Here is a 20,749-nt window from a genome sequence, read left to right as displayed (position 1 = left end):
AGGAACCCGTCGGGGGCTACGTGCAACGCATCTATAGCAGGCAGGGACCAGCAGCGCAGCAGCAGCAGCGATCTTGCCCGGCGGCTTGCCTGAACGGGCCAAAAGGCATGCCGCACCGTGTACATCGGTGTGCATGCAGCAGCGGATTCTCATCTGGTCGTGTTCTGCGCTAAGCAGAGCGCAGCTTTCTCTCACTCCTTTGCCTACCGCGGTCCAGACCTTCACAACGGCGAAGGAGGGAAAAGAAGCGCTTCGATCCGCCGCCAATCTCCACTGGTCACTGACAAATCCTCGTATCAGCCACAAAAGCAGGAGACGAGATGGGCTGCTCACGACTGCTCACGACTGCTCACGACTACTACTGCTGATCTGCACGATTAGGCCTCTGCATTCTATACCGCGCGCCGAGACTGAACAGCATTCAGCCTCGACCGACCGACCGACCATCTGATCTCTTGATTTCGCTGATAATCACGCGACTCGACTTTTTCTCCCACCTTTTCGGCTCATCACCACTTACTTGCATGACTGCGCTCGATCGTTGGCCGCACGCCAATCAAGAAGCCCGAGCCTCGCGCGTCTTTGGATTTGTTGCTCGCAAACCCGCCCAAATCTGACGAGCGAAATTTGCGCTCTTGCAGCGGACCTGTGCCCTGGACGCTTCTAACTTCATCGGCGCTTCTTCAAGTCCCGGCGCGCTGCACTCTCTTGCCAGCAGCATCTTAATGTTCAAAGAGTCGCGACAAACTTCCTCCATTTAACTCGCTCGTCATCCATCGACATCTCCGCTCGTGTGTTAGGCCAACAACACTCCAACTTTCCGTCGTCTGCAGAGGCAACATGTCGTCCCCAACCGGCAACAAGGTCTTCGCACCTGCCATCTTCTTCATCGCTTTTAGAGAATCGCTCGAAGCGGCGCTGGTCATCGGCATACTGAGCGGTCTGTTGGAGACGCTGGTCAACACTGGTCGCGTACAGTCCAAGGTCAAGGCGAATGACAAGAGCTCGGATGGAGAAGAGAGCGATGCGGCAAATGCTACGGGCAGGTCGCAAGACGAGAGCAAATCGCTCGTGACGAAGCTCAGATGGATCGTGAGTCGTGCTCACCGCCCACACCTCTCCTGCGACCGACTAGCTGACTTGATGCTCGGGTTGCATTCACCGCATTTCCTTCCCTGCTGCAGGTCATCCTCGGCGCCCTCTCCGGTCTGTTCATCGCTTTCTGCATCGGAGCCGCCTTCCTTGCCGTCTTCTACACTCAAGCCAACGATCTGTATGGCAAAGCCGAAGAGCTGTGGGAAGGCATATTCAACCTCATCGCCGTACTTCTCATCACTCCCATGAGTCTAGCCATCCTGAGGGCAGACCGTTCCAGAGCAAAGTGGAGACGCAAGCTGAGAAACGCGTTTGCCGATGTGAGAGCGGACAAGCACGGTGAAGGTAGCGGTTTGAGCCCAAGAGCTGGCAGCGAGGAGGCATCGGAGGGCAAATCCCCCGCTAGTGAGGCCGAAAAGAATTTGGAGCAGCCTCAAGAGATTTCCACCTTGCCTCAAGTATCCGGACAATCCGTCGACGACTCTCAGCATCGCAGCAAGGGCTTTGCTACCAAGCTCAAGTCCGCGCTTCAACCACTTCGCCAAGGCAAGAAGGGCGCCCTGGCTCTCTTCTTCATCCCTCTAGTCACCACATTAAGAGAGGGCCTTGAAGGTGTCGTCTTCATAGGAGGCGTTTCGCTTGGTCTGCCGGCCACTAGCATCCCGCTGCCTGCTGTTGTAGGTATCGCAGCAGGTCTTCTGGTAGGCGCCATCGTATTCCGCGCTGGTTCCGTAGGCAAACAAGTCCGGTTGTGAGTCTGTCAGCCCACGGATCAATCTTTATTGCTCTATCGCACCACGCTAACCCTTTTCCCCGCACACAGCTTCTTGATCCTCTCCACCGTCGCCCTCCTCATCATCGCAGCAGGTATGGCATCCCGAGCAGTGTACTACCTCCAATTCTACCGCTACGTCAAGCTGGTAGGTGACGCAGCAGCCGAATCAGGTAGCGGTCCAGGTTCATACTACTACAAGGACTACGTCTGGCATCTGGACTGCTGCAACCCTGAAGACACGACTTCTTCTGGTGGGTGGGGTATCCTCAACAGTCTGGTCGGCTGGAACAACACTGCAACGATCGGCTCGGTACTGGCTTATGTGTTCTATTGGCTCGCCATCACTGCTTACCTTGGCTATGCCGCTTGGAAGGAGGGAAGGCTGGCAAAGGTGGTTCGGAAAGTCAGAGGCGTCAAACCAAGCAGCAACGCCAACGCATCCGTATCTGCCTGAGTACATGTCCGCGCGTCACCTGCTCTCGCCGAATCGCCGCCTCAAGTACGGTACTCTCGGCGTCCCGAATGTCCCCTTCTAAGTGTCACGAGCTGTACCCGGCAGATCACGTTACGAAAATGAGAATCTGGACTCGAAAGCGAATCAAGTTGCCGGCGCACTGGCACGACTCTGGTTGACAAAAGGTGACTGATGATGGGAAGCGAAAATGTGAATTGTGGCTGGGCCGAAATGGGGTCTTGAGTTGGTGATTGATGACAGATGACTGGGCGATGTTTGATGACATTACAGGAATTGCTGGGAGGTGATTCTTGATGACGACGGCGAAATTTGCTTCAGACCATGACGCAAAGGCTTGAGTCGTGTCGAACTTCAAAATGCAAGTGGTCTGATGGCAGGACGAGAATGCAGCCGTTAGCATGAAAGCTGCTTCTGCTAGCGTCGTAAGAAGAGCTCACTGATTGACTGTAAGCCGAGTAGACCTCTGAATGCTTCGGGTGCTCTCACTCGTCATCGTCATCAAGCTCGGTAAGATCGATGGAGATGCTTTGGCCAGTGCGCTCTCTGACTGGTGGCGGAACGCTCTGCACGCTGGCGTTGCTACCTGCTCTGGATCGCACGCGGTGTTCGGCCTCTGGCTTCACATTAGCAGTAGTCTCGCGCAGCTGCAAACGCTCTTGCTTGATGGCTGCCCAGCGGCTTTGAAGCTGTTCAGCTTCCTGAAGAAAGGATAGCATTCAAGAGAGACGTGAGTAGGGTTCGAAAACTCCCTTTTCCTAATCTTGCTGCCATGCTCACCTCATCCAGCTCGCGTTTGCGCTTGACCGGAGACTGATACAATGCCAGCATGCGAGACGGGCGAGGTCAACCGAAAGACGACGGAGCTACACGACGGCTCGGGAACTTGACGTGTGACGCACCTGAGCATTGCTTGCTGCCGAGTGATTGGAGGCGGACGAGCTCGAGGGAGCGCCCAATGTTGCGGATCGACTACCTTGTGATCGATCGACGATAAGATCACGCAACATGTATTTCCAGATCATGACAACAACAGGGCGAGATGGGTCGTAGTCGCTCGCGAAGGAGCGTAACGGAGTTTTCTGCGCGACTTCTGCATCGGCTCCGACCAGCGCCGGTTTGATCATGCCCTTGGAAGGTTGCAGGCCAGTCGCATCCAGTGGGCCGTCGGAAGCGGGTATTATCGCCGGTCGCTCGCTGAGATTCTTTCGCGGCTCGATATGGAGCTTGATGGTCCCTGCTTGAAGAGGAAGTGACGATGTCGAGGTTTCGTCCTCAAAATCTGAGACACAACGAGAAACCTCGTAAAGAGTCAGCCGATCACTCAGCGATGCACCAAACAGCTGCCCTCGTCGGTACTGCTCACCCGCTCGGTGTGCCAGGCGAGACCACCTGAACGGCTTGTAACCATGACTGGCGGTACGAAACCCCTTAATATAGCCCTCCCTCTGACCTGCGTCCTGGGTGCAAATGTGACTGTGCGCACACTGGCCATCAACATACAAGAAGTATGTGACAGTCTGATCCTTGCTTTCCTTAGAATAGGTATGATGTGTGATAAAGTTCGCGTTGTGAGTGTAAGCGATCTCCGCAGTGCACGTGTGCGTATTTGTGTTCTTGTCGTAGGTATGCTCCACATTGAACTCTTCAAGCGCCTTCCCATCCACCATCACACTCGCTTGATGCTCTCCGTACTTCATGATGCCGACGGAGGATGGGGTATGCACTGCGTGCGCGAGTCAGAGTTTCCTTCACTCGAGCTTCCTTGACTCAGAGCCTTTCAAGGCCCGGGAGGGCTGGGTTCATCCAGCAATTCCGAGTGCCAGATCTTGTGTACAAGCTGTTCAAATGAGGAAACAGAAGAGGGCGGATGGATGCACTTGGCTGATGGATGGATTTCGGTGCGTGGATGGATCTCTGTGGGGATGGATGTATGTGTGTGGATGTGAGGGTCATGATGTATAATTAACATGCACGAGTCTTGAGCTTATCAGTCACGAGTACGCCCACGTCCCGGCGCGTCGTGTTCATGCGCGCGCGCTTAATTCACGATTCTGATTTCTTTAAGCTGCTTGCATGAGTCGTGAGTGCGGGGAGGCGCGCCTACACCAAAAAAAGCGCCTGCGAAACGATCACGTGGTCACATTTTGCTTCTTTGTATGGAACAGCATGCAGCTTCGGTCTTGAATCAAGAGTACCATCGATTGAAGGCGCATACACATTCTTGATCCAACGACTTTCTCTACTTGAGCTCACCACGCAGCAGCAGAATCAAGCTTAGAAGGTGGAGAGGACACAGGTGCACAGTAGCGAAATCACCAAGAGCACACTTTGATCAAGGAAGATGCTTAAGATTCAAGCGCGTGGATGGCTCGGAACGTGCTGCGTTGCACCGATGTGCTGAAGTCCCATGTCCTGGGCAGGACTGTGATGGATTAGGATTTGACTAAAGGGACCTACTTGCTGTGCGGGTCGGCGACATCTGAGCCGCTTTTGGCGCGACGAAGGCCGCTTCGGAGCTAGTGGAAGTTTTGGGCGCCGAGACACATGGCGAAAAGGCAAGGTTTGATTCGAGGTTACCGGACATCGTTGAGCACTCTGCGTTGCGGTGGCAGAGTATCGTTACTGGCAGCTCGCAAGTTCTGCTTCCTCCCTATTCCTAGTCACGGGAATTTTTTGGGGCTACTTCGTCTTGCGACCCAGTGCTTCATGTGTTGATCCCGACAATCCAGCAGTCCCCCGACTTCAAAGACCGGTTTCAATCTTCTTCGTCGCCTCCAGTCAGATCGATTGACATTAGCTCGCCGGTACGCTCTGGGGGTGGGACACTTCGGATGCTCGAGGTGCTGGCTCGAGAGAGGCTCCTAGTATTCTTCTCTTGCTTGACGCGGGACACCGAAGGCTCGAGCTCTTCGAGCTCTTGCTTAAGTTGTAGAAGTCTGGCTTGCAGGCGCTCGGTTTCCTACGGGGCGAAGAGGGTAGTGTAAGTGATTTGCAAGATAGCCTACCGAATGTCGATACTGGACCGCACACTTACGTCATTGATGTCCCGCTTGCGTTTCTGCTAGGCCGCTCGGCAATAAGCAGGCGCATGGTCAAATGTGGGTGTCAGCACTTGAGAGCACTCTGGATCGGCTCGCAATGCTTAAGCCACCTACTCCCGCGGCGGTCGGCGCTTTCCCCTCGCGTCCAGCGGATTCTTGCACGCCCTGTCGGCGCTTCTCCACAATCAAATCCCTCAACATGTATGTCCATCGCATCACCACACGAGGCCGTGTGCGATCAGGCCGGCTATCGATTGTGATGAAACGCGAGGCTATAGGGTCATCGCAAGTCACAATAGCAAATTTGATGGCTGTTGAGGAGGGACTGCGTGCAGCAGGGTTGAATGGCTTGTCCGAATACGCGGTGAAGGGGTTGCCTGTGTAGACGCAATTGCGCCGAGGTTTTAGCAGCATTGACAGCGTGCCTACATCCGACGGAGGCTCTGAATCTGAAGAGACTGGGGCGTCTAAGTTTGGGTAGGGGCAGACAATCGGTATTGAGCTGAGTGTGAATCGTGTTACTCTAACGGAATGCAGTGCCACATCCTCACTCTGTCTTAGCCCGAGACGAGTCCAACGGAAAGGTCGCACGGAGCCAGGCTGCTCAAATCCTTCGATGCACTCTGTGGTGACCTCATCGAGCTTCCCTATAACGATCAGGTCACACGCCGCCTGACCGTCGACATACGCGTCGTACTTCACGCCATGGCCTTGCTTTTGAGCAGTATAAAGCATCTGGAACTGAAAGTTCTTATCGTGTGTGTACGCAATTTCGCCAGTGTACGTCCAAGTATTGGTGACAGTATCGAACTTTTCGTCCACGTTGAACTCTTCTAAGGGCGTCCCATCGACCACCACCTGGACTTCGTGCTCATTGTGCTTCATGATCGCGATCGGGACCGAATCATGAATGTCAGCAAATGATCGCTGTGCCAAGCCGACGTTTAGCGGTGCTGAGTGCACGGCCGGCCTGCTTAATTGGTCCGTTGGGATTGGGAGGCAAGGGTCGAGCCGCAACCTCACTGATTTCAGAGGCAGCCGTAGTGCTCAACCGCGTGTGGACGTCCTACTGAGGTGGGTGAAGACGAACAGCTGAATTACTCAATCTGGCGCACCAGTCGACTGGAGCCGGCAAAGCTCTCCGGATTTGGATGGGGAGCGTACGTGCAATCGTCAATGCTGAAAAGAAATGCCGCCAACAGCATCAAAAGTTATGCCACTCCGGACCTTGACTGTGACTGTTGCATTCGCCGTGTGATCTGCTGTGCAAGCCACCGTCGTGCGTGGTGGTCTGTAGGACTTGTTGTCTTTGGCCGTGGACCTCTCCTGGTTGTGCTTCATATAAGATGCGTGTACCCAAGTATATATATAGATATGTGTCGTAAAAGACGGCAGCCGCTGCTCGCGGGTCCCCTGCGCTGGCGACAGATTGACCTCTGCTAGGCGCGCGTCGTCATCAGCAGGCAGAGCATAGCAGCAGCAACAGCATGGAGTCATCTATACAGTCTTGAGTGAGTCTCGAGTGTGCCCAAATTTGTCTTTTGGCGACAAATCAACCTCTTCCAGGCAGAGCACGCAGCAGCAGCATGTATTATAGTCAGTCTCGAGTCTTAATTGAGTGCGTGCAGCATGATTGGTCATAGTCACTGACCTATACCACTCTTTAAATTTGCAGACAAATCAAATGGCGGTCGAGACGCGCGGTGGTCGTTGCATGGTCCTTGATTCATTCGTTTCGTGAAAGACACCCTTCACCAACGCGCAGAATTGTGACATTGCATGGCTGCCGCCATGGCAATTGCCATCCAGCAGCATGCGTGATCGATTGAGGGCGCATTCGATGCAAACTCGGCCAGGGTGAGACACGACTCACATGGCTTTGAGAGAAGTGATACACATGGCAGCGCATGCCGAGCGCAGCTGCTCTTGCAGATTGACCTCTGTGTATAAGTCCCGGCCGCGGCGACTCTCGAGGAGCTTCTGATAGATATGTTGGCGGCCTAGCATGGCACCTCTATAGACGTCGAGTCGCATTTCAAGATCGAGATAGATGCAGCATCGACCTCCGTGCTGGCCACATGCAGCTGCTGTGCATGGCGAGACCTGGTTTCACGCTTCATGTCAGACACTGAAGGCTAGAGCGGGCAAGTCATTCTTGAACCCGACATGTGATTTCACTCTTGTTAATTGTGCGACTAGTCTTCCGCTCATGAATCCTCCTCCTCTTGAGCTTCTGCCGGATCAGCAGGCGCCCATCCGCCAAGTTGTGCGCGCGTGGTGTTTTCGAAAAGTCTGCCGCAAGCCATACCATCCAGTAAGCCCGAATAGTTATGCATCGCGCAAGTGTCACCGCATACTCACGAAATGTTGAGCGCTGCCAAGAAGCACGGCACGCTGTTATACTGCCCCTCCAGCCAATACCTCCTCAAGCTATCCACATCGGCCATGCCTCTCAGCGCTTCGCCCGTCACCTTCATCTCGCCAACATTATTGGCCTCCGATCTAAAGATCAAAGTCGTTCCGTGCTTAGACCTTGCAAAGCTGGAAGTCAACTTGACCCGGCCGTCCATCTCCCATTTGCACTTGTACCCGAAGAGCGCTTCGAAAACTTGTCGATACTCTCGCGCTTTGGCACTGAAGGTCTGCGAGTGCGCGCACAAGGTGATTGTCAGTCTTTGAGCGCTTCACGAAGCTGCGATAGCATGCTGGTTGTGATACAGACCTGGCGCAATCGAAGTAGAGCCTTATCCTTGGCCTCGATAGATGACTTGAGCTCCTTGACGATCGTCATCGTCTCAGCTGCCGTAACAGAAGCAGCATCGCCCTGCTGCGCACCGTTTCCTTCAAGCCGCTCTAGCTCCGCCACGCGGCCCAGCAGCTTCTCATTCTCGCTCTGCAGCGCTTCGATCCGTTTGCGACTCAAGTCCATCTTCTGAGCAGCTGGATTAGCTGGCATCTCGAGCACTCGAAGCGTCTTGGCATGTTCTCCTCCCATGTAACGTCTCCAAATATCATCGTTCTCCTTGCCCAGGCGTTCGCACTCCTTCTCAAGCTGACTGTGTGCCACTTGTCCCTGCTCCAATTCTGCATTGTTCCCATGGTTGTCGTTTGTATGAGTTGACGACGCTCACCGCGCGCCGGAAAGCCGGAAAGGGACTCACCTTGGCGCAGTTGCTGCAGTTGCGCTTGAGCCAACTCGCGCTCTTTGCTGTCTTCGGGAACAGCTCGACTGGATGCGGCAAGAACCTGTGCTCTAGCCGCTTCAAGCTCAGCACTGAGCTCGCTGCATTCCGTCTGAAGTCTTTGCACAGCCGCCTCGAGCTCCGACACGAGCTCAGCGTTGCCACGGTCGTACGTAGCCGAGTGATTGGCAGCTTCCATCTCATACGTGTCCTGCAGATCGAAGTAGAGAGAGGCGATGAATTTCGTCGATGAATTACGTAGCCGGCAAAGATCATTTGCTGAGCTACACTCACAAAGATAGCCTTGTGACGCTTCACTTCCTCTTGAGCGCTCTGCTCCATCTTTTCGGCGCGCAGCTTGGCCAAGCTAAGAGCATCCTTTTCTTCCCTGAGTTTCTCAAAGTCCCCTCTCAAGCTTTCCGCCTCTTTCTGAGCTTCCAGGGAAGTGATTTGAGCCGCTTCAAATTTCGACAGGACATGAACGAGTCTCTGCTTGAAGCCTTCGCATGAGCCTCGGAGCGTCGCGATAAAGCCTGCGATGTTATCAGGTGTGAGGGATGGCGGGGCATCGATCGTGGGCAAACTCGAGCTGGGCGTCGCATCGCTCGCTAGCATGTATGCCTTCGTGTATGCTTCGACAGAACCTTCTTTGAGCTCTTTCGACCTGAAAGTTGAAGGCGACTCATCTCTGTCAGCACAATGAGCGCGTGATTGAAGGCTTTGCACTTACCAATTCTCCTTCTCATCTTCGAGCTGCATCACTCGCACTTCCGCTTCGGCGAGGCGTTTGTCGGTGTCTTGCAATCTAGCAAGACGTCCTTCCAGCGCACGCTTCTCCTCACGCAGCACCTCGATGGAAGCTTGATTGCTCCTGAACCTCTTGTTTTCATTTTCCAAGTGCAAATTAGTGGACTCCAGCTGTCTGACATGACTGACTTGTTTGTGCAGCTCATCGGCCAATTTTCGATCCTCTTCTCGATTCGTTGCTTCCGCGACCTTTCCACCGACCAACGCTTCCTTTTCCTTCTGCCACTCTTGCGTAAGCCGTTCCCTCTCCGCTCTTTCCAGTTTCCAGAGCTCTTTCGCCTCTGCATTCTCCCCATCAGCCGCGATGAGTCTCTGCTTCAGCTGGGACACCTCTGTCCTTGATTGCTGCGCAAGGCTATCGTGTCTCGTCTGCAGCAGCGCGAGGTCATTCGACGCGGCCGTCCCGCTCTTTCTCGACGCCGAGACTTCCTGCTCCAATCTCGCCTGCCAGACAGTACAAGGTGTCGGCGCGCGTATCGGAAGGGTTCATACCGAGGCAGCTCACCTTGGTCTCTTTCCAGGCACTCTCTTTGCCTTTATGCTCCTCCACCTGATCCTCCCAATTCCTGAAGATCTCCACCTTTTCCCTCTGAAGCTTTTGCACCTCCAGATCTTTCTCTACAAAGAGCGCTTCAAGCTTCTCGTAAGACTGGTCGTGCAGCAGCCTCTGCCTTTCCAGCTCCGTTTTGACCATTTCTGACTCGAGAATCTTGGCAGGGGAGGGAGGTATGCTCGAGGAAGGACCAGTGGAGGCGCTCAAAGGATTGTTGGATGCGGACACTGAAGATCTGAGCACCGAGGTGCGAGCAGCCGCCGGTCTTCGACTCGGACCTATTCACAGCATCGCACGAAGGATCTGTTATGTCTCTGAAGCAGTCTCAGTGGAGGATGCCCTGATGCACTCACCAGCTGCATCTTCCAATCCAGCGCTCTCCGCGTCCCTCTTGGAAGAAAGCCCTCCCGATCTGGTCACTTTGCCCGCGCCGCTGGGTGGTAGAGTACCACCTGCACCAGAGAAACCGAAGCGAGAAGTAGCACCAGCATTGCCTGCAGCGGTGGAGCCCCTACTTGCGCTGGACGGCCGTGGCAGGGTGGAAGAAGGCGCGGCTCGACTTGCGGATCGGGTAGCTCCTCGGGCCAGACCTTCTCGACTTGGTGGGCGCAGGTCCATATCGAAGGATCACACTGAGTGATTCGAATGTCAGAGACGCCGCTTGAGATGTGGACAAAAGAAGATGCGAATGTGGTGACGAGACAGCCGTGTAAGCTTCGAAACTTGAAAGGAAAAGATGAGTGGAGCAAGCGCAGCTCGATACAAGGGCCGGCGATGCTGGATGGTGTTGCTTTGCTGAGACCGGCTGGGAGACGCGTCGAGCAGTCGAGGCGGTGCGGGCGAGGGGCGATATCATGCGCGCTTGTACATGCACGAGCCTCATCCATGTCAGTCGTGAGTCTTGAGTCACGAGTCACGAATGGATGGACGACCATTCTGTTCCAACCTTGCGTTCATCATCTTCATGACCTCATATGAACCAACACAACTAATTACCTTCGCTAATAAGCACTTTGAAAAGTGAGGTAGAGTAAGGTCGGTCGCAGACGAGCCTTGACTGGTCGATCGGAGCTCAGCGCCCGCTCATCCGGCAACTGAGGAGCACTCAAAACGCACACGACCAGCTGAATGTGAAGCCGTGCGACGACGTCACACGCTTGTGATCAGCACTTCTCACAATTTCGCTCTGCTAGGCAAAATCATGCTGATAAGTCCGCTATGACTGAAGTTGAAGCAGTAAGCGCCCACGGCGGCAAGGCACAGGTGGGGAACGTTCAGTACAGTGGCACAGAGCGGGATGCCTCCACCGGGCGAGACGCTACTCGAAGTGCTAGTCAGCCTGACCTGCCAGGCGGGATGCAGGGTCCAATGTCTCATCCTGATCTCAAGGTCGAACAGGTAAAGGCCATCTCGGAAAGAGCACCCACAATGGTGTCAGCACCAGCCTCACCCACTGAGCCCGCATCGACTCCCAAACTGCGAGAGTCTGAGCTGCCATCTGATACGGGCGCTGCTTATGCTCTCATAGGGCTTGGAATACCCACCAGTGCAAGACCGAACGAATCTCCGCCTGCGGTCAAGAGAGCTGCAACTTCTCCCGCCGTGCCTCAGAGTCGAGCAGAGCAGAACAAGAAATTGAGTGCTGGACTAGCTGCTCAGTCTCAGCACGAGACTGGCCGAATGGGAGAGCTCAAACGCTTCACCTTGTGGGAGACCAGAACTGTGAGTGAAAGTCTGTACTTTACCCCAAATTGTTGGCATGCAGAAGGCTTTGCTCACATCGACGGCCTCCCGTATGTGCCTGGGTAATGTATGGCAGCGATTCTACCTGGTCGCGTTCAATACTTCTCAGACACGCTTTCGCATACTCAAGATCGATCGGACGGCTCCCTCTTCGAAAAGTAGTGAGCGAAGCGCTGCATCTGGCGACCCTGCGTCAGCCTCCAAAGAAGGAGGCAGCGGGCTGCCAAGCAGCTCTTCTCAACCTCAGGTGCAGCAAGATCAGTCGCAGAACCCCGGTCTCTCTGCTCCTCCTCCTGATCAAAGATGGGAGCTCAACATCACGTCTGACCGAGTCGTGTACTCGCGGCAGCAAGTGACGGAATTGTTGGATATGATCAATGAGGGCAACCGCTCTTCTGGCGGTCTGAAGGAGGTGGGAAGGTTCTATGGGATTGTGGGTTTCATACGCTTCACGATGGGTTACCACATGGTGCTCATCTCGGCTCGGTCCGTGGTGGCGCTCATTGGGGGTCATTACGTCTATCATGTAGACGACTATAAGATGATTTCCGTCTGCCATGCAAGTGTTCTTGCTAATCTGCCTGGGAGGTCCAAGGCGAAGGAAGCGGAAGAAGCCCGCCTGATCCACACTTTCAAGCAAGTCGACCTCACCAAGAACTTTTACTTTTCGTACACCTACGATCTGACGAAGACTTTGCAGGATAACTTGACGGGGATCAGAGACGTCAAGGCGGAGCTGGGCGAACGCGGACTCCCTTTGACGACTGCGTGGGGTCACAATGAAAAGTTCGTCTGGAATCATCATTTGCTTTTGCCCGCTTTTGGAAGGTCCATTCACCTCCCATCTCGCAGTGCGGGACCGAGTGCGCAAATACCGCGCGCCGAGGAGGATGCTGATGCGGCAGCGGCCGAATGGGTCTTGCCGTTGGTGTATGGCTTTGTCGAACAGGCCAAGTTGGGCGTCATCAATCGTACCATACACATCACACTTCTTGCCCGCAGGTCAAGGCACTTTGCTGGAGCCAGATTCCTCAAGAGGGGTACCGACGAGCATGGACACGTTGCAAATGATGTCGAGACCGAGCAAATTGTCGCGGAAGGCCTCTCTACGCCATTCTACGCTCCCAAAGCCTCGGATGCCAATCACAGCAAGGGGACATGGGGCGCGAATCCGAGATTCACCTCGTACGTCATGCATCGAGGTAGCATTCCCATCTATTGGACGCAAGATTCGACGAACATGTCTCCTAGACCTCCAATCGAGATCTCGGTCGTTGACCCATATTTCAGCTCTGCGGCGCTGCATTTTGACGACATGCTGCGCCGGTACGGGTATCCGCTCATCGTGCTCAACCTAATCAAGTCCAAGGAGAAGCAGCCGCGAGAGATGAAGCTGCTGCAAGCTTTCAGCGAATGTGTCTCGTACCTGAACCAATTCTTGCCAGATGATAAGCAGATCAAGTACATTGCGTGGGACATGAGCCGCGCAAGCAAGAGCCAGGATCAAGATGTCATTGGAGTGCTCGAGGACATCGCGGAGGACACTGTTGAAAGCACAAGATTCTTCCACTCTGGACCGGAGCCTTATGCTTTTGAAGTTGGAGCAGGAAGAGGGCTCGACTCTGCCGGACCCAGGAGAGAAAGTCTGTTGCTGCAGCATGGAGTAGCGAGAGTGAATTGCGTCGACTGTCTCGATCGCACGAATGCAGCGCAGTTCGTCATTGGCAAAGCGGCGCTCGGTCACCAGCTCCATGCACTTGGCTTACTGGACCACCCAAGTCTACCTTTCGACAGCGATGCAGTGGACATGCTGACGGAGATGTATCACGACTTGGGTGACACAATCGCCCTTCAATATGGAGGCAGTCACCTGGTCAACACCATGGAGACGTATCGAAAACTTAATCAGTGGACTTCACACTCGCGAGATATGCTCGAGGGACTCAAACGATACTATGCCAACTCTTTTGCTGACGCGGATAAGCAAGCTGCAATCAACCTTTTCTTGGGCGTTGAACCTGAGCACGAGGAGACCAGCAGGGTTGCTAAGGCCGCTTCGTCGACACCTCAATTATTATCTCGGCGCACTCCGAGACGATCGTACCAGCAATGGTACACTCCTCAGAACCTCAGACCAAGAGCGTCACTCGCACAGTACGAAAGACGGCTTGCTGAGGTGGCCACTTCGGACCTTGGCTTCTGGGCAGAGTACTATAGACCCAGCCTTTTCACCGATCTCCTTCGGCACTACGCATTCAAGATGACTGCAGTGAATCAAAGCCTCGTATCAGGTCCAAACATCCCTTCGACGGCAGCGTACGTTCAGGCTTCCAGGTTTGCTCAGGGTGCGTCGGGACACGGACGAAAGAGCTCCACAAACTCGACGAGCAATAGGAGCGTCAGCCTTGGTTCGCTCGCGGACACTCAGTCTGCTCTTCGGTCTGCTATTCCTTTGATGGAAAACGATTCCTCTTTCACGTTGATCAGCCCGTTCACTGCTCGCATCGGTTCAGGCACCACTGTTCCTGCTTCGCCTGCGCGGACCGACCGCGCAAGTCAGCTCTCGACGTCTGGGATAGCAGCAGATTCGCAGCCGCGGGCCCTCATGGGTGGGGTGAGACGATGGATGAGTCTGAATAGAGGTGACCATGCGAGCTCCAGCACCTCTCAAAAGGCCTCGAGAATGAAAGGGCGACGATCAGGTGCTCGAGGAGCTGGTGGCACTGTGTGGGAGCACGCCTCGACGAGCGAGTTCAAGGAAGCTCTTACGATCTCGGAGAAAGATGCTTGGCCAATCTGGGGAGATCCACAATCTCAGGCCGTCCTTGGCGCCACACCATCAGCTACGGCACTTCGAACCCTCGTTTCGGCTCTGATCGCGCCCGAGGTACCGGCAGACGAGGCGAACGAGTACGCGAATTGGCTAGAGCAGTATCGCGAGCTTTGTGATCTTGCTGCCAGTCCTTCGACTCGCATCGCAGACGAAGACGCAGAAATCTATGTGGCCCAAGCGCAATTGGCCAACGGCGATACTGAAGCCGTCGCGCGCTTCTCGAGCATCAGGACGTGCAGTGAAGCAGCAAATGGGCACGCGCCCAACGCGCTCGGATATCACGCCTCCGACGAGGAGCTCTTGCAGAGCGTGGAGCCTGCTCTAGCCGCCTATGCTACTACCGCGTCCATGTTGAAAAGCGGAGCTCCATCCCTTCCTGCTAGCGAGAACAAGCTCCGCGCATACAAGCGCTGGCTTGCCGGCTTCTAGACCAGCGCTGAACCGGGCGCTCAGAAGAGTGCGCTCATTTGTAATCTCTGTTCGACCGCTCTTTCCGAACGTGTATTTGTATCCTCACATTGTACACCACAGCTGCGCAGGCATGCATTGCTAGAGGAGCAGACAACCACCCGGGATGCGAGATGCGACATTACAAGAGCTTCGCAGGGTTCTTGTCCTTCGGACCAGTAGGGTTGATTTCTAGGTGTGGTGCGGGTCAGTGAGCACATCTCTGCGGTACTTGAATTCCTTTGACGAGATGTTCAAACTCACTCTTGAATCCGAAGAAGTTGGGGAAGCCGACGAAGAGTTGTTGAACGGCCCACTTGATCTGCAAATCGTTCGCGCGAGCAGAATGGTGAGCTACAACGTCAATGCAAATTCTGAAAGCAACGCCTGCCGCGACAACTCACAGCGACGGCAAGACTGCCGCCCTTTCTGAGCACGTACAGTAGCATGAGCACCGCTTCGACGGTGTGCACGCCAGCTAGAGTCTTGAAGATCTTTTCTGCGATTTCTGGAGCGTCTGGATACTTTTGCAGGATGGGCAAAAAGGTGATCTGAGCGGCGGGAATGTCGTAGGCTTTTGATGCTAGGTAGAGCAGACCTGCGATCAGTACAGCTCCCGGTAGCAGAGGATGAGCCGAGAATCGGACTGGGTACTGTGTGCGCGTAGTCAAAGGCTTGGTCCACAATCAGCCTGCATGCACCTCGACTCAGCTTGACTAAATTCAGGGGCTTTTCCCACCGATGGTCAGCTCGCCATTCACTCACCCAGAGCCCAGATGCCTCATCACTGAGCTTGACAAAGACGTGTCTCGCTTCATCCGCCTTTTCCAAAGGCTTGGGAAAGTCCACCTTTACGACTTGACGACGAGGCTTGCTGCCGAGCGATTGATGAATGTAATACTCTGCTGTGAAACCCTTGGCATCGATGGATGTGGCCTTGACGTCGTAGGGCAAGATGACCGATCCTTCGGCTTTGGCGACGATGGCTCGCAAGGAATCCTTGTGATCCTTGTTGAGGTGGGAGAGGATCCGGCTGGACCGTGCTTGGATGTCCGACATGGTCGATCAACGTGCGCTGTTGGTGAAGGGTGAAGGGCGAAGAGAAAGGGATGGCTGTGTGCAATGCAGGCCGGTTCCGCTCAGCGATGGTATGAGGGAGATGAAGCAAGTCAAGCGCCCCTCGCCTACTCACTCATCAGCGTGACGATCCGAGCACTTCCCACCCTCCTCATCCCCTTCCAGTCACTACTACACTCTGACTCTGACTACTGAATCAGAATGTGAATACCCGCGTCTGCGCAGCCGTGCAAGCGCAACCATCGATCGATCGAATGTCCCACACGCCGGTGAGAGCGTGTCCGAGAACCGGCTGCCGCGACTCGCGACTCACACTCACGACTTCATCACTGGCCGGCCATCCTTGCCTAACCTGACCCCACGCTCGAAAGCCCGAGGCTTCCGCCATGATGACGCCAAGGTGCGGTGGACTCACGCGCGGATGCGCAACTGGTGGGACCATGGATTCCAGTCACGTGCTGATACCATCACGTGATCTGGACTGCCAGCACCCCTCGAAGTCAAGAGTCAAGAGTCTTGCGTCGAGTTTTGAGTCGAACTCTGGCGGCGTCTTGATCATCGACTCATCAGGCTCTCCGGCCCGCTAAGCCTTTCAATCTCAGTGGCCAACGAGGTGTGCTCAGACCTCGTGAGGTCGACCAAGTTGCAGTAGTGCCAACCACATTGACAATTGGGACTTATTCTTGATTGACTCTGATGTTGGCAGATAATTGCGTCATTCGTGACTGATGAGTGAGAGTATATGTGTAAAGCGCTTATTCATTATTGATTGAAGCACCTACACGCGCAAGCAATCATGAATACAGCCGCAACGCGCGGCGAGGCGGCACGCGGGCGATTGATGGTAGGTATACGTGTATACCCATGGAAAACCCAGCTGCTGCAAGACGTCGCAGGCGCGCAACATGATGGCGGGGGCACAGCCCGCGTGGCGTGCATGGATGGCACTGCTGCTGGCTCTCTGCTGCAGCTTATTATAGATGGCTGCTGACTCCAACCTGCTGAGCCATCGAGCGCGGACGTGCCGCATGATTTGCGCATATTGTTGACGCGCGCGCGTCAAGCAACGCAAGGAGAAGCGCCGTGTAGGTTGGCAGGTTGGCAGGCAAGCGGGCACCCAGCCGGGCAGCGCAGAGGCCATCCATCCAAACATCGCCCATGCAGTCACGCGCCATGGCCATGGAGTCACGGGTTTAAGTCACAGTGATGGAGCGTTCGAGATTCGGCTTGAAGCTCGATCTGCTCACAGCGTGTTCACTCGACCACCTCCATCTACTCGTAGAAGCTTCCTCGATATTCACAACAGTCCATCGAGAAGTTCCTTGCAGAGATCAAAGCGTATGCTACTGTGCTGCTTCTGCCAGCGCTCCGTCTCAGGTAGATCACCCCATCCCTCAACTACGAGACAGACCTACTCCCCATCCGCCTTCTTCAACAGCAAGGTCCATCAAGGAGCTGATACAGTATCTATTTGACGCATACAAGCTGGAAAGAGCTTCGAGCACCTGCTCACACTCCAGCACTGAGAGAGACGATTTCTCGACCTATCGATTCGACTCTGAAAAGTGCTTTTCAACATTACACGATGGAGTCAGACGAGTCCCTTTACCCCATCGCCATCTTGATAGATGAGCTAAAGAGCGATGATGTGACGTTGCGTCTCAATGCAATTCATCGGATCTCCACCATAGCCTTGGCTCTCGGTCCTCAGCGTGCTCGAGATGAGCTGGTGCCCTTCTTGCAAGACAGCCTGGATGACGAGGATGAGGTCCTGCTCGCCCTCGCGGAGGAGCTTGGGCCAAGCTTTGCCGAGCATCTGGGAGGACCACCTTACGCGCACTTGCTTCTTGGGCCCCTGGAGAACCTGGCCGCGGTGGAGGAGACCGTCGTTCGCGAGAAGGTGCGTGGGTGAAAGGATTCAGAGTCAGGAGACCTGATCTGTGGACTGACATTTGTAGTGCTGCACATCTTAGGCTTCCGAAAGCATCACGAAGCTGGCTGCCCTCCTCACACCGGCTCAAATTGACGAGCACTACCTTCCCCTTCTGAGGCGTCTGAGCGGAGGTGATTGGTTCACGAGCCGCACGAGCGCCACGAGCCTCTTTGCGGCCGTGTACCCCAAAGTGGGCGGAGATGTGGCCAGCACGCAAGAGGATTTGAGGAAAATGTTTGCAGCGCTCTGCAACGATGATACGCCCATGGTTCGCAGAGCTGCTGCGAGGGATCTCGGAGTGAGTAAGAGGCGGATGTCGTCGCTCCAGATGGCACTTGCGCCGAGCCCTGAACGCGTGCTTGCGCTGTCCTTCCCAACAGCCTTTCGCAAAATGCCTGTCAAAGGAGCAAGTTGTCACGGACATTATACCCCTCTATCGCAAGCTCTCCTCGGATGATCAAGACAGCGTCAGACTGCTCACTGTGCAAGACCTCATCGCTATTGCTGAAATCGTGTCCCACGAAGAGACAAAGAGCTACCTGCTGCCCAGCATCCGGGCAGCCGTTGGTGACAAGAGCTGGCGCGTACGCTACATGGTAGCGGATCACTTTGTCAAGGTGCGTTTGGCATTGACATCGCCCTCCAGTTGAAGCCGCTGTCTGACTTGTGCTTCGTGTCCGGCCGGCCCCCCTCTACAGCTTGCGACGGCAGTTGGACAGGATGTGGTGCGAGACGAATTGGTGCAGGCCTTTGTCGCGCTGCTCAAAGACAATGAAGCAGAGGTGCGGACAGCAGGATCGGGGCAGGTACCAGGCTTTGCCAAGCTGGTAGACACGGACATCATCCTCGCCAGATTGCTGCCCTGCGTTAGAGAGCTCTCAACAGACCAAAGCCAACACGTCAGAGCTGCGCTTGCTACGCAGATCTCTGGTCTGGCGCCTTTGCTTGGCAAGGATGCTACTATTGAGCATCTGCTGCCTCTCTTCCTGTCTCTTCTGAAAGATGATTTCCCGGATGTTCGGCTCAACATCATCTCCAAGCTGGAGCAAGTCAACGAGGGTGAGTAGCACTTCAATTGCTAGATGCAATTATAGAAGAAAGACGCTTGCTGACGCAGTCGCATTTGGTATGCCCACAGTCATTGGCATTGAGCTGCTTTCTCAATCCTTATTACCCGCCATCGTCGAGCTGGCAGAGGACAAGCAATGGCGGGTCAGACAGGCGATCATCGAGTACATTCCTCTCCTCGCAAACCAATTGGGCGTCAGCTTCTTTGACGAGCAGCTGGCCAATCTGTGCATGTCTTGGCTCGGAGACACGGTCTTCAGCATCAGAGAAGCGGCCACTGTCAACTTGAAGAAGCTCACGGACGTGTTTGGGGTCGAGTGGGCTAGACAGACGATCATTCCCAAGGTTCTGCAGATGGGTGTGCACCCAAACTACCTTTACAGGATGACGACAATCTTTGCTATCACTGTGAGTAGCAGCGGGCGAAAAACGAGTGAAATGTGCTATTGTTGATGGTCTTTACCCTTGGATTGGCAGACGATGGCACCTTCGCTCAATGCTGAAGCCATCAACGATACGATCCTGGACGCTGTGGTTCCCATGGTGGAGGATCCGATCCCCAACATCCGTTTCAACGTGGCCAAAGCCTTCGAAGTGCTGGCCAGCGTCTTGTCTCAGACGGATGGAGGGAGATCAGCAGTGTCGAGCAGGATCGTGCCTGGCTTGGAGAAGCTCAAGGAGGACTCGGATGCGGATGTGAGGTTCTTTGCTCAGAAGGGTCTGCAGGCCATTGAGAACTCAAAGACTGCTGCTTAGGACACTCTCGTGGTAGAAAGGGGATGGCTGGAGACACGGAGAGAAAGAGAAAGAGAAGGGGGAGGCGGCATTCGGATTCTGGTTTCTCCGCTTTGCAAGCTTCATTTCCCCTTGTCCATCCTTGAAAAGTCGTCAAGTCGAGACCTTCTTCTTTTCTTTCCTTAGCAGGGTGGAGCAGGGCGAGATCCAAGTATACACACATTTTCAGACACTAAAGTTGGATGCGATTATCGATACGAGCAAACTCGAGGCGATGCAACGAGAAGCAGGCTGTCCGACAGCGTGGACGAGCAGCAGACGAGATGAGACAAGCAGGGTGTGGGCGAATGATGATGTTGATGTGGCGCGTCAGCGGCTTCGAAAAGCCTACGAGCATCGTGCTTGGCCAGGGCACGAGTGGCACTTGCGCGCACGTCATGTGACGGGTGTGATGGCCACTCGCATCCAGAAAAGCGCACTCGCAAGACTGGTGGGGCTCCAAAACTTGCGCCGCCGTAGGCGCCCAGCAAACCCTGCCGTTTCGTATATTGTGCAGAAAATTGTCGGGGAGAGGGCCCTTGAAGTGTTGCAGAAGAGAATGATCGATTGGAGCCTTGCTGTGCGATTCGTACTCGTGACTGCAAGGGATGCATCTCTGCCACAGACGTGCACAGCTTTTCAACAAAGCCCTTTAATTTTCGGGAAACGTGCTCGTGCTCCGTCCGGGCATCAAGACACGCCCCCTTTGGATGATGAGCCCGGCATTGCGCCTACATGACGAGCAAAAGTCGTCTCGTCTTTTGCGAGGCGGCTTGACAGCTTTGAGCCGCGCATTGATGGTTACCTTGCAAGCGCCATCTCGCTTGCCCGAATCGCACCTTCGACTCATCGTACGCTCACTTCACTGCACGAATGCGACGACCCCCACCTCCCGCCTCCATCTCCGTCGCCTCTTCACGCCCTAGATGGCACCGAAACAAACCCC

At 54.8% G+C, this 20,749-nt stretch overlaps 7 protein-coding genes across 7 annotated transcripts; 3 read left to right on the top strand and 4 right to left on the bottom strand.

Annotated features, from left to right (window-relative positions):
* The first annotated feature begins 646 nt into the window (after nt 1–646).
* On the top strand, nt 647–2,377 carry IE81DRAFT_206439 (iron permease FTR1). The gene is made up of 3 exons (XM_025510934.1): nt 647–1,092; nt 1,185–1,846; nt 1,919–2,377. The coding sequence occupies exons 1-3, from the start codon at nt 841–843 to the stop codon at nt 2,322–2,324; spliced, it is 1,320 nt and encodes a 439-aa protein (XP_025372316.1). The 5' UTR covers nt 647–840; the 3' UTR covers nt 2,325–2,377.
* Nucleotides 2,378–4,042, bottom strand: IE81DRAFT_360531 (hypothetical protein; the record flags this gene model as incomplete). The annotated part of the gene is made up of 5 exons (XM_025516718.1): nt 2,378–3,043; nt 3,123–3,155; nt 3,245–3,624; nt 3,709–3,818; nt 3,846–4,042. The coding sequence occupies 5 exons, from the start codon at nt 4,040–4,042 to the stop codon at nt 2,828–2,830; spliced, it is 936 nt and encodes a 311-aa protein (XP_025372315.1). The 3' UTR covers nt 2,378–2,827.
* A 1,169-nt stretch (nt 4,043–5,211) lies between these two features.
* On the bottom strand, nt 5,212–6,415 carry IE81DRAFT_206308 (hypothetical protein). Its single transcript, XM_025510933.1, has 3 exons — nt 5,938–6,415; nt 5,380–5,853; nt 5,212–5,304 (listed from the first exon to the last, which is right to left on the bottom strand). The coding sequence occupies exons 1-2, from the start codon at nt 6,269–6,271 to the stop codon at nt 5,438–5,440; spliced, it is 750 nt and encodes a 249-aa protein (XP_025372314.1). The 5' UTR covers nt 6,272–6,415; the 3' UTR covers nt 5,212–5,304; nt 5,380–5,437.
* Nucleotides 6,416–7,528: 1,113 nt separating this feature from the next.
* IE81DRAFT_320326 (MAD-domain-containing protein) lies at nt 7,529–10,726 on the bottom strand. Its single transcript, XM_025512991.1, has 8 exons — nt 10,282–10,726; nt 9,881–10,206; nt 9,299–9,819; nt 8,863–9,232; nt 8,548–8,779; nt 8,109–8,470; nt 7,748–8,028; nt 7,529–7,678 (listed from the first exon to the last, which is right to left on the bottom strand). The coding sequence occupies exons 1-8, from the start codon at nt 10,544–10,546 to the stop codon at nt 7,594–7,596; spliced, it is 2,442 nt and encodes an 813-aa protein (XP_025372313.1). The 5' UTR covers nt 10,547–10,726; the 3' UTR covers nt 7,529–7,593.
* A 147-nt stretch (nt 10,727–10,873) lies between these two features.
* IE81DRAFT_320325 (hypothetical protein) lies at nt 10,874–15,341 on the top strand. Its single transcript, XM_025512990.1, has 2 exons — nt 10,874–11,650; nt 11,748–15,341. The coding sequence occupies exons 1-2, from the start codon at nt 11,147–11,149 to the stop codon at nt 14,931–14,933; spliced, it is 3,690 nt and encodes a 1,229-aa protein (XP_025372312.1). The 5' UTR covers nt 10,874–11,146; the 3' UTR covers nt 14,934–15,341.
* IE81DRAFT_320324 (hypothetical protein) lies at nt 14,979–16,103 on the bottom strand. Its single transcript, XM_025512989.1, has 4 exons — nt 15,717–16,103; nt 15,356–15,604; nt 15,216–15,273; nt 14,979–15,143 (listed from the first exon to the last, which is right to left on the bottom strand). Exons 1-4 carry the CDS (start codon nt 16,008–16,010, stop codon nt 15,094–15,096), a joined length of 651 nt encoding a protein of 216 aa, XP_025372311.1. The 5' UTR covers nt 16,011–16,103; the 3' UTR covers nt 14,979–15,093.
* Nucleotides 16,104–17,613: 1,510 nt separating this feature from the next.
* On the top strand, nt 17,614–19,785 carry IE81DRAFT_344850 (ARM repeat-containing protein; the record flags this gene model as incomplete). Its single annotated transcript, XM_025515854.1, has 6 exons — nt 17,614–17,928; nt 18,002–18,259; nt 18,342–18,578; nt 18,660–19,020; nt 19,100–19,437; nt 19,507–19,785. The coding sequence occupies 6 exons, from the start codon at nt 17,614–17,616 to the stop codon at nt 19,783–19,785; spliced, it is 1,788 nt and encodes a 595-aa protein (XP_025372310.1).
* Nucleotides 19,786–20,749: the final 964 nt, after the last annotated feature.

The sequence above is a fragment of the Ceraceosorus guamensis genome (genome assembly GCF_003144195.1).
Source record: "Ceraceosorus guamensis strain MCA 4658 unplaced genomic scaffold IE81scaffold_6, whole genome shotgun sequence".
NCBI classification, from domain to species: Eukaryota; Fungi; Basidiomycota; class Exobasidiomycetes; order Ceraceosorales; family Ceraceosoraceae; genus Ceraceosorus; species Ceraceosorus guamensis.
Note: the sequence above shows the minus strand (reverse complement) of the source record. Positions and strands in the feature narration are given on the sequence as shown.

Coding starts and splice junctions, on each gene's coding strand:
- IE81DRAFT_206439 (XM_025510934.1), top strand. CDS start 841: ATGTCGTCCCCAACCGGCAACAAGGTCTTCGCACCTGCCATCTTCTTC. Junction 1,093..1,184: donor TGACGAAGCTCAGATGGATC/GTGAGTCGTGCT, acceptor TCCCTGCTGCAG/GTCATCCTCGGCGCCCTCTC. Junction 1,847..1,918: donor GTAGGCAAACAAGTCCGGTT/GTGAGTCTGTCA, acceptor CCCCGCACACAG/CTTCTTGATCCTCTCCACCG.
- IE81DRAFT_206308 (XM_025510933.1), bottom strand. CDS start 6,271: ATGAAGCACAATGAGCACGAAGTCCAGGTGGTGGTCGATGGGACGCCC. Junction 5,854..5,937: donor TCGTCTCGGGCTAAGACAGA/GTGAGGATGTGG, acceptor ACCCAAACTTAG/ACGCCCCAGTCTCTTCAGAT.
- IE81DRAFT_320326 (XM_025512991.1), bottom strand. CDS start 10,546: ATGGACCTGCGCCCACCAAGTCGAGAAGGTCTGGCCCGAGGAGCTACC. Junction 9,233..9,298: donor GAAGATGAGAAGGAGAATTG/GTAAGTGCAAAG, acceptor TTCAACTTTCAG/GTCGAAAGAGCTCAAAGAAG. Junction 7,679..7,747: donor TTGGCAGCGCTCAACATTTC/GTGAGTATGCGG, acceptor GGCTTGCGGCAG/ACTTTTCGAAAACACCACGC.
- IE81DRAFT_320325 (XM_025512990.1), top strand. CDS start 11,147: ATGACTGAAGTTGAAGCAGTAAGCGCCCACGGCGGCAAGGCACAGGTG. Junction 11,651..11,747: donor CCTTGTGGGAGACCAGAACT/GTGAGTGAAAGT, acceptor AATGTATGGCAG/CGATTCTACCTGGTCGCGTT.
- IE81DRAFT_320324 (XM_025512989.1), bottom strand. CDS start 16,010: ATGTCGGACATCCAAGCACGGTCCAGCCGGATCCTCTCCCACCTCAAC. Junction 15,605..15,716: donor ATGAGGCATCTGGGCTCTGG/GTGAGTGAATGG, acceptor ACGCGCACACAG/TACCCAGTCCGATTCTCGGC. Junction 15,144..15,215: donor CAACTTCTTCGGATTCAAGA/GTGAGTTTGAAC, acceptor CACCACACCTAG/AAATCAACCCTACTGGTCCG.